We start from the raw sequence: 14,285 nt of genomic DNA, 5'->3' as shown, positions 1-14,285 counted from the left end.
TGATGGATGCTGGGAGTTCACAGATCACGCTGCTGTTTTGTTCACATGCGTTACCCAGCCACGCACGAGCGAATTTCTTTCTTCTCACACTAAAAAGCATCAGCGACGCATCGTCAGAGAGCGATTTCTTCGACGCATTCGTGTTTTGCAGAACTTTTGCGAGTGTTAACGTATTTGTGACACAACAGGACATTTGCAGAGATGTCTCAACGTCGTCAGGACCGTGAAAGGCGCGTATTGCCTGTCAGTAGTGAGTGTGTGAGGCGAGTTTTAGATCTGGATGCTGGAGAGGGACCAAACACCCAAGGTGACCCAGCTTTTCAACGCCGTGTTGTGGCCGAAAGGGACCAAGGACCACATCCTGTGCCTTTTACGACCCCTAGGAAGCATCAGTGAGTCCTGAGGGGCATTCGTAAGCATTTGGGAGGCCTCCAACAGAAGGACATTGATGAGTACTTGTTGGAGCTCGATTGAGAGCAGGTGGAAAGTCCTCATTTTGATGGCAGTTGGTCATCTACTATGAGATTCAGGGTCTCTAACACGGTTTTTTGGACTTTGCTCCTTGTCAAAGCATCGGATGTAGCTGAAAGTTGACATATGTATATTTTACAACCACACAAATTTTGTCAGCATTATCAATAACCTAAACCCGATAGTTTTAGTTTTTATAAAGTAAAAATGATCTAGCCGACGCCATGGCCAATGATTCCGAGCCAAGAGTCGAAAAACATTCATTACGTAAGCAAGGTAAACAAACACTTTTTGACTAAATGTTGCCCCGCCCATCCACCAGACAGAAATTCCATCGGCTCTGAAACCCAAAGACTTAATGAATGGCGGAACGATACATAGATGTGGGTGAGGTATCAGTGCTAGCATAGTAATACTACTGTAGCAGTAGTGCCGCAACAGTATAGCAGTAATATACATGAATTAAACGTTCAGGCCAACTGCTGGGATCCTTGAGGATCATTTAGCACTTCTTACAACTACTCAAGGAATTAGTTTTTATAGCCAGAAGTTAAATTTTCTAATCCAACAATGCCCATGGTAGCCTTCAGTGTTATCCTGAATTATAACGAGGCGAAAGTGGGTGGAGCCTCATGAAGTCACCATTCTGACGATAATTATTGGTGAAGGTTTAAAGCCAATATACGGTACCGGCTATTTTTTTTTTAGTAAATAGGTAGATAGCCAATAAATAAAAATTGCTTGACATTGGATAGAGCAGTTATCAAATCAAGCTTGTCTACTATGTTTTTGATAATTACCAACTATTCCCTACATCTTGTCAATCTGATTGTGACCTATAAAGTAGACTAATTTCTTTGGAAACCTATTTTGGGAGTTAGACTAATAATCGAAGTGTTTTTTGTATTTATTAACATATTTTGTTGGTTTGTTCATTATGACAATTATCAGTGGAGAGGTTCCAGAGTTCATAAAGGTGTACTGCTTTGCTTGTATTTAAATTTGTATGTCATTGTTGCCAGAGGTTTAGCCTTCGTTACGTATAGCCAATCATCCATCGAGAAAGAGGGAAGAAATGCTGTCATAAGTTACGTAATGAGTGCGTTCGAAACCTTTTCTCTGAGTAAGTTGGCCCGTCTTCAAAAAAGGTCACTTTTACATTTTAAGTACCAAATTTATTCAACCTACGTAGTGCAGAATACACTCAAAATTTATGTGTTGATATAATATGCATTCTGAATAAGCGTTATATTTATGAAATGCATAGATAAAAAGTTATTGCGAAAAAACCGTGTTACAGAGGCCCTGAATCTCATAGTAGTGACGAAGACATCACGCCCGATGTCAGTGATGAAGAGTACTTGCCATCAATGTCCGTACGCTAGTGCCAGTAAAAAACGAAGAGAAGTAACCCCCAGATACGTCCTTGATACCTGAAGTCCTTCTGGAGGGAGATTCCCCTTCCAAACAATAACCTCTCCTCCTCCCTCTCCCCTCCTCTCCGTCGGATAACAACACCCCACCATTTTGCATGTATTTCCACCATCCTACAATAGTAAACTATTATATCAAAGTTTTTATAAATGATCTTATGTAGAATAGGACCGATATATTTTTATTTTATTACTTTATTCTCTACAGATAAAAGATCAGCAAGAAAATAATACTAAATTTAAACTGCAAGTTGTTGCTGAATCTGAGAAAACAATGTTCGAGCTGCTAATGAATATATATTACCATGCATCGGCAACAAGGATAAAACTCCCAAACACAACCGTAGATAGAATTGAGATAAAAGATATACATAAAGCTCAAATTATGAGAAAATCAAGTGAAAAAAGCAAAAAGAATAACAACCAGCCCCCCCACCCACAAACATGCCCCAACACACTCAACGAAAAAATTAGTTCACAAGATGTATCAGCCATATTTAGACTTAAAAACACTCTTCTTCCCAGCTGGTTCCCATTTTTATATGGGGTCAACTTAAAAATACTATGTAAAACAAAAAAATGACCTTGTCACCCATATTCATTTATGCTGATTACAGGCAAGAAAAATTGCTTGGAATTAAGTTAAATATGGCAAAATAAACTCTTATTTGCCAACAGCCCATTTCCAAAACGAAACACTGACCGCTTTGTTTATATTTTATAATACAATAATATGAGATACATACTATATATACAATGAGGTAATGCATAACTTTTTAATAGATTCATGGAAATGATGTATATTCGTTATGTTTGTATTTCATAATTATACGTAACCATCAACAGCCTGACACTGTTCAATTATACCGATGTCTTACCAGATTACCAAATTATATGGTGATACTGCTTACAGTATAGGTCATTTTTGTTTTATGTCATACATTTTTTTTTTGTACTGAATTATCATGTCAGAATGCAATGAACCTCCAGAATTAGCAGTTATTAAAAATTACTATACCCTATGTGTATAGAGTATACTGTAGGCTAGGCTACTGTATATGATATACCATAGTGTACGCTAGGCTAACTCATGTTAGTGTTATTCAATTTCTTTGTGCTGAATTATCATAAGTCAATTTGCATTGTACCTAGAGAATTAGTTGATATTAATAATTACTATACTATATATGCACATGGTATACTGCGCAGTACAAGCTATGCTACCATCTATGTAGGCTAGGCTATATTCGAAGATACGATTTTTCCAATAAGCGATGGGTATTTTGGGACCTAACCCTATTGTAAGTGGGAAAATACCTATACATGCTTACTTAAATACACATTTTTCAAACTGAATAGCTCTGGCTAAGATGACAAGGCACCTAATTTGCCATCAAATATAGAAATCTGTAAATAAAATTCTGATAAAAATTCAACAAAAACCAAAATTATTTTTCTCATACCTGTAATCTGTATTTCCAAAGTGTTCCAACTTCCACTCCAGGAACAGGACCATAGTGATTCTGAGGAACAAGCGTGCAGACCTTCTGTCTGCCAGCACATGCAAATCCTTTCCCCCAATCTCTGTTGGACTTGTTTGTTTGAGATGCCATTTTGGCCTTCTTTTTGCTTTCCTTAAGCTTCTCCCCAGCTTTCACTATTTCAGTATCATCATTTTTACACAGAGGACAAAACCTAAAGTAAAAGAAAAAAATAAAAAATAAATAAAACCTATAAAAGAATGGAGATGTTACAAATATAGAAACTTTTATAATAAAGTTATTTTCTAAATATCTCTCTCTCCATCATGATCACTATATTCCTCACATTAAGTGGGAGGACGATAAGCACAAAAACTAAAAATTAACTAGACGTGTTTAACAATCTACTGACCCATCCCTTTCAGGTTTGAGCAGCTATTGTTTCCCATTCAATTTTTTCTCCATCCACAAGTGGGGACGTTGAAAGGGGATGCATAATAATGTATCACAAAATAATTTCATTATAAAAATTTCCATTTTTTAAATTAATCTTACCTCTCTATTATGAAAGGCAATTCAAATTCATACATTGAATAGGAAGTGGAAAACAGGTGTGGTGAAATATAATTGTAACCCCCCAGAAAATAAATTTCCACCAGAAATATGATGCCTCTTACCTAATGATTAGTTGCAAGGACCTCTGAATGATGTTGGAGGTTCCTTGCCAGAGATACCACTCTCACTCTGATGAAAGTGGGACAAAAGGTCACATTCCCATCTGGAGATAAGGGTAATATTGGCCCTACATACCTTCTAATTTGGGAGATTGACTTTTACCCTCAGGGTTCTCCTTAGCTGTTCACTAAACTCACTCAGCTGTCTAAAAAGAGGAGCACCAAAGAGGCCACTTGACAACTGGGACAAGATCCTTGTAAAAATTTGGGGAGAAACAAAATGTGGAAATAAGCATCCAGCATATCTCCTAACTACATCCAATCCTCCTCTGGATTGCTGTTAAAATCCTTTCAGAAAAAAAAAAAAGTTTTGAGACATTCTGAGCTGGTCTCCATCTGCCCTGAAGCCCCAATACCAAAACTGGTGATCATAGAAGCCATGGTATGACTTTGTAAAATATACCTCTGTGCCGTACTAAAAGACTGCATCCCTTAGCAGGATCTGGAGCTTCTCCTTGTTGTGTGAGTAGGAGGGGAAGCTTGAAAAACAAAGAAGGCACTATTGCAAAAGTAATGAAGATATCAAATGAAAATCTCAAATAAGCCATTCCAATTTACCATATTCTGACAATGTCAAGAGTACCCAGGCAGCTTTTAAACACCCGTTTCTTAGTAAGAGTATAAATAATAAAACCAGCCTAAAAGTTGAAAAAATCATTGTTATAGGACAATTTGCTTTGTGGTTCATATATCTGTACCTGATATCAAGTTTACATCCTCTAATGAATCAAATAGTAAAGAGCAGAAGGAAGCACAGATGATTTCCTCCTACCCTAAAGATTTTGGGTAAGATGGTCATGCTCCTCCCAAATTAGATGTGTAGATGGCTGAAAGGGATGTGGTAGGGGTGCATCCTCTCATCCCATGGCAGACAGTACTCTAAGAATAAGAAAGTCACTAAACTAATATTGAAGTACCATGGCCCGCTCCTATTTAGATAAGGGCACATATAAATCCTCTCCCACAGCTGGGAAATGTGAAACAGTCAGTATATAAACAAATAGGAACTTCATATTCTTCTGCTTCTTAGCTTAAACGAGAGAGAGAGAGAGAGAGAGAGAGAGAGAATGGTTGCTCAGGACTGCTCACTTGAGTCTACCTGGTCTTCAACCACCTGATCCATATTGAGAACTGACATCTTTAACACGATGTTTCCTATTCCTATCTACTTTTCTCATATTCTCCACAAAATGTGTTCACCTACTAATTCGGCTTACAATGTTCAGAGGTTACTGCGCTTTTCAATTATATTCATCAGAAATTATTTCCAGGGTTACGGCGCCTACAACGCTCATCTGGCAGAAGAAATATGACACCAAAAATGCCAAATAATCAATATTTGAAAGTTTTTTTTTAAGAAAAATGCAATAAGAATGCAGTTTACATAGTTTTTAATGCACCCAAAGCATTAAAGGTAAGGCTTTCTTAGGATTTTTTGACGATGTTCCGGCTTACGACGTGTCTCAAGAACGGAACCCCCGTCGTAACCCGTCGACTGCCTGTATTACTCTTTCCCTATTTCCTTATATTTCCTTTCTTTGATTTATGTATTTTCTTGCTGACAAAATATACGTAACCTACAATCAAAATTTTAAACATCAGCTAAACAGGAAGTTCTCTTGTAGAAGAAAAGGCAATATAATAACACCAATAACAATGATCATCAGCAAGTTGCAGTTTGGCTTTGACTCTTCACATTTTTCCCAAGGTACCCTTACACTTGAGATACCAAGAAAAGTTATTTTTCCAAATTTCATTTTCACCTCCATTTAGGAGCAAATCTTTAATGCCAGCCAAATAATACTAAAAATTAAGATTCATAGGTGTAATAATTCTACTTCATAATTATCAAATAATTGTACCATAGTGAATACTACTACTAACCATTCTTCAACATCTGGTATAGCTTCCAAAGGTGGGTTAAGGCAATAGATATGAAAGGCGCTGTTACACTCATCACACATGAGTTGCTTCCCTGGGTTATCTTTGCCCCCACACTCATGGCAACCACAGTCTTTGCATTTCCTTCTTGGGTTATCTTTGCAGGTGTTACAGTTTGGAGCATTAATTCCTGAAAAAAAAAAAAAAAAAATTGCCTTCAAAGACTGAGAAAATTATGGAGCAAACTAGCTTAGAAAACTACTATATTTTGGACAGGATGAAATTTCCACTGTAATAATCTCTACCATTTTTAAGTCAATAAGAAATGCTTACCAATACAGCAAATTCTAAAAGTAATTTCTATTTTCCCTATTATACAAACCTGAAGTTCTTTACTTAGAATTTACCTTGTGAACACAAGCTGTAACAGCAATTCATACTTATTGACAAGCAAGTAAGCTACAGACAGGTAGAGAGAAGCCCTGCCCACCTCTTGCTATGCAATCCATTACCTTCTGGCCCAGGAACCAGAATGAGGGGTAGCTAAGGCAGGCTTTAAATTTACAGTACTACAAGTTTGCATGTTATGAAAATAGAAATTACTTTTAAAATTTGCTATTTGTTCTTACATAAATATCAACCTCAATCTTTACAAAAGGACTTGGCCAATGGTGGGAAGAATCTGGGTACTTTGAGCCAACTGGTAAATATAGCTAAAAAAATCAATGTAACATTTTATGAGGTTTGCCAGCTTATTGCCTCTATAAGGAAGTTACATTTTTACCTTCACTTTTAGGATTTTCAATAGAATAAAAAGTTTCTGTAAATATTTTCCAGGAAATTTCCCTGACATAAAATTGTTCATACATAATATGGATACTGCCTATTCCATAAGGAATGGTACTTTTCTAAAAATATTAGGGTACAGTTTCTGTCTAGACAAGACAAAAGACAAAAATATATATGTATATATACTATATATATATATATATATATATCTATATATATATATATATATATTATATATACAGGCAGTAACCGGGTTACGACGGTGTCGGCTTACGACGTTTGTCAATTGACGTTATTTCCAGGGTTACGACGCATGTTCCAGGGTTACGACGTCTACAACGCTCATCTGGTAGATGAAATATAACACCAAAAATGCAAAATAATCAATATTTGAAGGTTTTTTTGATGAAAAATGCCATAAGAATACAGTTTACATAGTTTTCAATGCACCCAAAGCATTAAAAGTAAGGTTTCTTAGGATTTTTGACGATGTTCCAGCTTACGACGATTTTCGCAACCCGGGGACCGCCTGTATATATTATATTTATATATTATATATATATATATATATATATATTATATATATATATATATATATATATATAGATATATATATATAATATATATATATATATATATTATATCTACAGTTCAGCTCATGATATATGATTTACTTAAGGTGGAATGGCTGTATCCAAGATACATTCACTACCCAACTGGAAGAAAACAAGGTATTAACCAATTAATTACCATATGAAATTTTAGAGACCTAACAAAACCTTTATTTATTGACCCCCAAAATGATTAAGTTTGTATAACACAAAACCTTCTGAAGTTTTCAGGGGGCCAAAATTTGTCAGTGGAAAATCACACTGATCACTTTTTTTTCTATCGCCTTGCTGTAAATATATATTTTTTTTCATAGTATAAAGCTAGTTATGGTGCAATTTTGAGAACGAATGCAAAAAACAAAACAGTGAAACCACCTACTTAACATTCTGTTTGTTTTCCCTCTCAAGGGTTTGATGTAAAATGAATTCTCTTCATTCTTCTTTGTTCTTTCTGCCCAACTCCTTTCAGGCTGTCCTGCACTCTTTCTGTCCGAATTCCTTTCATGTCTAGGTCTTTTTACCTCCTTTCTAAATTATTTTCTGTGCCACTCTACAGGTCTTTGTCCTGCTTCTTCCCTATCTACTGCATTTGTGACTAACTGTTCCTCATTACTTTTCATCTTATATCAATACCCTCTCAATCTTTTTTTTTTTTACCCAGCTTCTTGATACCACACCTGTGCAACACTTCCTGATTCATAAAACAACCTTTTTACTGTACCTTGGCTATGAATCAAAACATTGATTCTACTACACAGACTAGTAGTACAGGCCCCATTATCATAAGCTTACCATCCCAATAATGCAATACTTCTTAATTGGTTCAGGGTGTCCTCCAAATAACAGAAATGCACCACCTCGTCCACAACCTATCACAACTGGGTTCTCAGCTGCTCCTTTTCCAGAGGCTCTTTAACCCCTAGCGTCCAGACATGATTTTTGGCCCCATAACAGGACGAATTTTGGTTATTGGTACCATAAGGTGGCGAAAATGGAGTTATGGCGCCCTAATATATCTAACAGGGGCACCATTAACAAAAACTCAGTGCAATAACTACCATAAATCGGTGAATTTCGGTTAACGGCAGTTTTTGCTTATCAGAATCAGACTGCCTGTATTACCATTGTTATTATTGTAAAGTAGCTTAAAATGTTATATCACATTTAGAGAGAATATTCTATCTTTATTACTTATTACAAGTCCAATAACAAAAACCTATCATATTTTAAGGAACAAAGTGAATGAAAATAATGCAATCTCCTAGTCATTTGCAAACATACATAATAGTTATAATAAAGAAAATACTTTGATAACTTACATAGAAAAGCAATTACAGGTGGCCCCCCGTATTCGCGTTCTCTGGATTCGCGGATTTCTCTTGGGAACGTTTCCCTGCATTATTCGCGGAAAATTCGCGCATTCGCAGACCTCCTATTTGCATCCACCAGGCCAGAGAAGTCCCCCTGGAAGGAGGCAGACACTCCCATAGAGGGGGCTTCTCCGGTTACATAGAACCTATACCTCTTCTTAACAAAGTTTCGACGGAGGATAGATGAAAGTTGCTTTCCCGAGCTCTCTCTTGAACTTCAACCAGTCTTCTATATCACAAAGCGAACGTTTAGCAGCCTTGGAAAGTACGAACTTCGGGAGAAGAGGATCAAAATTCTTGCTTCTCATCAGAATGATGGAAGCAGGCGACCTGGGAGCGGCTGCTACGAAGTAATCCAGGTACATATCCAGAAGGTAGCGTAAAAGCTTCGAATAGCACGAGACAGAGATAGAGTCCGCTTCTAAGTCCTCCTCATCATCCTAAGAGATAGGCGACAAAGAGGGTTCTTGATTCGACTCATTGTTCTTCCTACATAGTTTGCTTTCTTTCATCCAGTTCATCAGCTCTTGTAACTGTCGACGTAAGGGAACTAGATTCTCTTCTTCTTGAGTTGAAGTCGTAGCAACTGGGGTTGTGGACTTAGACATGATCGACACCGGAGGTCTCACGCCAGTCTAATTATCTGTTGCATGCGAAGTCGAAGGCAAACTTTCAACAGCTCGATGAGTCAAAGATCTCGACGAACTCAGAATTGGTAGTTCCACAATCGAGCCGAAGGCGGCTGTCGCTGTCGCCAGAATACGAGACGAAGTCCATGTAGCTACACTACACGACGGGCTAGTTATCTACTTCTCTGTTCCTCTTCACAGGGGGCGGAGAGAACACCTCTTCAGTCGAACGTCTCTTCAACGGACGCGAGACTGGAGAATCACGCCAATTACGACGTCTAATCGGCAACGAATCACTCGACTCTGTCGATAACTGATTACAGAACGACACACCTTTCCAATGGCGTTTAGTCGAATCTTGCTGTCGCACTACAAGATCGATGGAGGAAACGACTGTCTGTGGGCAAACCACGACAGTCTCCCTTGGACCTCCGGTATGTCTTCTCCCCAAGGCAGGGGAGCGGGACAGGGACCTTCGTCTAGGAGAACTATTGGGACAAACAGCCACCCCCTCAGATTGCATTGCACTGCACTGACACTTCACTTCACTAGAAGTCTTGTCTAAGAAAGACTTTACCGATATACCTAACTGCATAACCATGTTAGCTAATACATCAAATTTCTTTTTAAATTTAGACTCGAGGCTGGCAATGGTGTCAGGAGAAACTCCACGGGAAGTTAGCAAGGGAGTTACAGGAGCAGGAGTAGGAGGACTCAAGATCGGAGACATAATAAGAGGAGAAGAAGGAATAGGAGCAGGTGCTTCAATAGAAGCAGAAGAAACTAAACTAGTCTTACTTTCAGCTCTGAGAGCCGCCTTCCTCTTCCTATCCTTAATTATCTTCCCCGAGTGAGAAACAAAAACTTTCCATTGTTGTTCACTCCAATCCTTGCAGTAATCACAAGTAGATTCTCTAGAGCACTCACAACCCCTACACTTAATGCACTTAGTGTGCGAATCATAAATTAATTTAACTAACCTAGTTTTGCACCCTCCGGCGCAAAACCTAACTACTTAAGGACTAGAGTCCGACATGATGGTAAGACCACAAAATTGGAGAAAAGAAATTCAGCTTCAATCCTACAAGCACGGAGTTGAATACTTCACCGATATTGGAGAGATATACTTCCCAACAAAGAAGAAAAAGTCTGCACCAACCACCAATGTTCACCAGAAGCCGACAGAGAACTAATTGATGTTACCTGGACAGTTGTACCTGTAGCTCCCTCGAGTGGAAGGAGATGACGTCACCTACATCAGCGATGGTGGCGCCACCGCAGAAGTTTTGAATCTATTGTCTGCCATTCGTAGGGAACCTACAGCTGTATAATTGTTTGGTAAGACACTGCAATAAAAAGAGCATTTAGTCACAAAAATTGTATGAAAATACAGCATGTAATTCGTGAATATTTCTCAGTTCATTTGCCAAATAGAAATAGTTCACTCAGTTCTGGATTTTATCAGAGAAGGCGAATGAATGCTTCTGGTGGGTCTAAAGGATGGTTATTTTCAAATATGTATCCATCAGTCCACTCTGAAGTGACTCCACTTTACCCTCAGGGAGACACTGTTCCAGTTCAGGGTGTTGTTTCAGGCTCTCAACTGTCCTCTCAAGTGTTGATACTAATTTTGGCTTAGGCTCATTTGCACAGGATACATCAATTGAGGTACCTAGACGATTGGCTGGTCCCGACGCACTCATTACCACAACAGTTCCTTTGGCACATGGATCACCTTCTCAAGTTTTGTCACAGTCTTGGTGTGATGATAAACTTGAGAGGTCAGGTCTCATGCTAAATCAGAGGATAAAGTACCTGGGCATGCTGGTAGATACAGCAGCTGTGTTTTCCCTTCAGATTCTCACATCGTAAGTTCAGGGAGGTAGCATAGAAGTTCCTGTCTCAACAAGAACAACCTGCTTGGCAGTGGCAAGTCATTCTGGGTCACCTGTCATCATTGGAGAACCTGGTCCCTCATGGGCTGCTCCACTCTGCTCCCTTTGGTGGAGGCTAGGGAGTTATTGTCTATGGGAAGGGGCCCTCCTTTCTTTCCTGTTTGTCTTTCAGAAGAAGTAAAGAGACTTGAGTTGGTGGCTAGATGACAAGAACCTCTTATTAGGAGTGCCACTTGGCACTCCTCCTGAGATAATTCTGCTTTTATATGCATTTACCTATGAATTTATCTATAAATGGGGTACACACCTGAAGTTCTTGGTTTCAGGTGTGTGGGACCAAAACAACAAGCACTTCTACATAAATATCCAGGAACAGAAAACTGCATTTCTGGCCATTCAGGAATTCCAGGGTCGAGTGATAGGGCACACCGTGATGTTGATGAGTGACAAGTGTCAATGGTTAATTCAATATATATGTTTACCACATATATATTGCAATTAGTTAACAATTCTCTCCAGTCAACAGAACTAGTGGAATTCCAATACTTTGAAATATCAACACAAAATGCAGAGCAATTTTGCAAAACACCAGATAACTTACTCTTTGTAGGAGAGCCAGTCCTCATGTGGTGATCCATTTCTGGATCTCTATCAATCATTTTGATATGCTTTTCAATTTGGTAAAGTTCATCCACAAATCTGATATGGCAATCATCTAAAGGAGAGGCATCTACACCTAGGAAGACGGTAGCAATAACTTCTTTCTGGGTTCTCGTATTCAAAATTTTGGTAACCTGAAAACAAGTCACAGAAGTAAACTTTAAAATCAGAAATTCACAATTCAAAATAAGAGTAACAAAATACCAGCTAATATTCCACTTTGTTGTAATCTGAAATCTTAATTAAACAAATACCACTTCCTAACAATAATATTCTAGACTAATACTTTACCTACATATTTAAATAGTAGTTAAAAGATATTTAACGGCAGCAGAACTTAAAATTTCTCAAATACATTAAAAAACCTGTCATACAAGTAGCATAACCAGATTCTTGATGGGACGTTTTCTTTAATCTTTAACCCTTAAACAGCTCTTGAACTTACTTTACAGTCATACCAATGACCTCGTTCCTTTGGTTCCTCCAGGTTATAATTGGCCATTATTATATCACCAGGATTAAGTTCATCAAGCTTGATGGTTGATTTTGCACGAGGCCGGATGCATTTAAGTGTGAGTAAACTTGGTTGATCTTCATCATACCTAAAGTATATATTTTTACTTTTAAATACAAATATATTCTTATACAAATGATATAAATTATGAGCATTTAAAAATTGCATTAGTCTACTCTGCTTTGCCAGTATCCTACTCTCACTTTCTAATGCTGCAAAAATGTATAACCAGCACACCAACAGAAACTTACCCTTCAAACACAACGTGATAAAGCAGGCCATCTTCAACATCCTTTTTGGGGTTCTTTGAGATCTTTACAATTTTGCCCTCCCACCAAGTTCCAGCCTCCAGATGTTTTCCATCAATCAAGTCGTCACTTCTGTAGTATTCACTCAATAATTCACATTCTTTGTCTTGGTCATTGCCCTACAATAAATAATCACAAAAACAAAAATTTTGAGAATATCTCCAGTATGTATGTACCTCATGAGTCAAGTACCATGTAAATAGTGGAGATTATACAGTCTTTGGGCATTTTACTAACCATCTTAAATGACAATCAACTAAAGCCTTACCTACTCTGACAAGATGGATCTTCATTTCATTTTTATCTGAATATATCACAGCCATTCTTTTCTAGCTTATTTTTTTTATACTATTTTATAAATCATATTTCCAATAATCTTTAAAAAAATTACTTTTCTAAAACACCTATTAAAGACATTACTTTTATACTAAGTCCATTATACCCTTAACACTTCTGCAATACTTATTTTTAATATCTAAGTATGCACCGAAAAACTTTAAAAATTTGAAGATCTCAGTCAAGTCAACTGCATATAGGGTGATGTATATTGGTATGCTGACCTTTTCCATTTTAACATGCAAATTACCTGTATAAGTACACACACTCAACTCTCTATGGAGTACCATTTACAATGTTGGTAGATGTTACTATAGGTTCTTTGTAGCATACCTTTGGACAATATTTTTGCCTTTTACTCTTCTTCCATACCCATTGGCATCTTCCCAACCAACAGTCCCACTCCTTTTAATTTTCCTTTACTCCAATTTAGCCCCTCAATAGAATAAAACCTTCAGATGAGCTCTTTGAGTGCCTAGAAAAATGGCTCTGTGGTCTTTTAAAGCTGACATGCGCATAATAAACATATTTTTATAATAAAATGATAATAAATTGAGGTTTTATGAATATACTTACCAAGTAATTACTTAGCTAAGGATTAGCCTCGCATGGCATCTTAAATAAAAAAAATTTGTGTGCAAATGATGGTTGCAATGTAGGGTGACAGGTCCTGTCCACTGCAATGGGGCCTCACAAGCGAGAGAAGCCTGCAGCATTGTTCTTATTTATTGCTGCTAACTCCATGAAAATCAGAGAGGAGGAGGGCGGGCTCTTATTTAGTAATTACTTGGTGTGGGATGAATGGAATGAACTAACTCAATTCATTAAAGGAATAGTATTATTGAACTGGAGGAATGGCTAACACTGGTAAGAGCTACAGCATGAGTTGCTGCCTCTGGTGGTGCTCATCTAAACCTGCAGTGGCGTGGCATGAGCTGGGAGTCGCCTCTATATCGATGGAAGTCTTGCAGCGGGAGATCTGCCCAATCGCTGACAAGACTCAAGATAAAATAATTTATGCCCTTGCCCTGGGTGCAGAAGGTACCATAAAAACAAGAGCAGAGAATCAACTTGTCACCTTACACCATTACACAATTCATGATAAAAGACACTAACCAACCAACCGACTGGTGGTTCCTCCAGGTACTAGGTACCCCCCCCAGGCTCCCATAA

At 37.9% G+C, this 14,285-nt stretch overlaps 1 protein-coding gene across 1 annotated transcript in view; it reads right to left on the bottom strand.

Moving 5' to 3' along the window:
* Positions 1 to 14,285, bottom strand: part of LOC135219861 (E3 ubiquitin-protein ligase UHRF1-like) — a 207,727-nt gene that overhangs the window by 150,651 nt on the left and 42,791 nt on the right. The window contains exons 3-7 of the mRNA XM_064256982.1: positions 12,720 to 12,895; positions 12,400 to 12,556; positions 11,896 to 12,088; positions 6,004 to 6,190; positions 3,368 to 3,599 (exon numbers count right to left, since the gene is read on the bottom strand). Coding sequence (XP_064113052.1) covers positions 3,368 to 3,599; positions 6,004 to 6,190; positions 11,896 to 12,088; positions 12,400 to 12,556; positions 12,720 to 12,895 — 945 coding nt within the window. The remainder of the gene's footprint in view (positions 1 to 3,367; positions 3,600 to 6,003; positions 6,191 to 11,895; positions 12,089 to 12,399; positions 12,557 to 12,719; positions 12,896 to 14,285) is intronic.

The sequence above is a fragment of the Macrobrachium nipponense genome, chromosome 1, assembly GCF_015104395.2.
Source record: "Macrobrachium nipponense isolate FS-2020 chromosome 1, ASM1510439v2, whole genome shotgun sequence".
In the NCBI taxonomy this organism is placed as follows: Eukaryota; Metazoa; Arthropoda; class Malacostraca; order Decapoda; family Palaemonidae; genus Macrobrachium; species Macrobrachium nipponense.
This window is presented reverse-complemented; position numbering and strand designations above follow the sequence as displayed.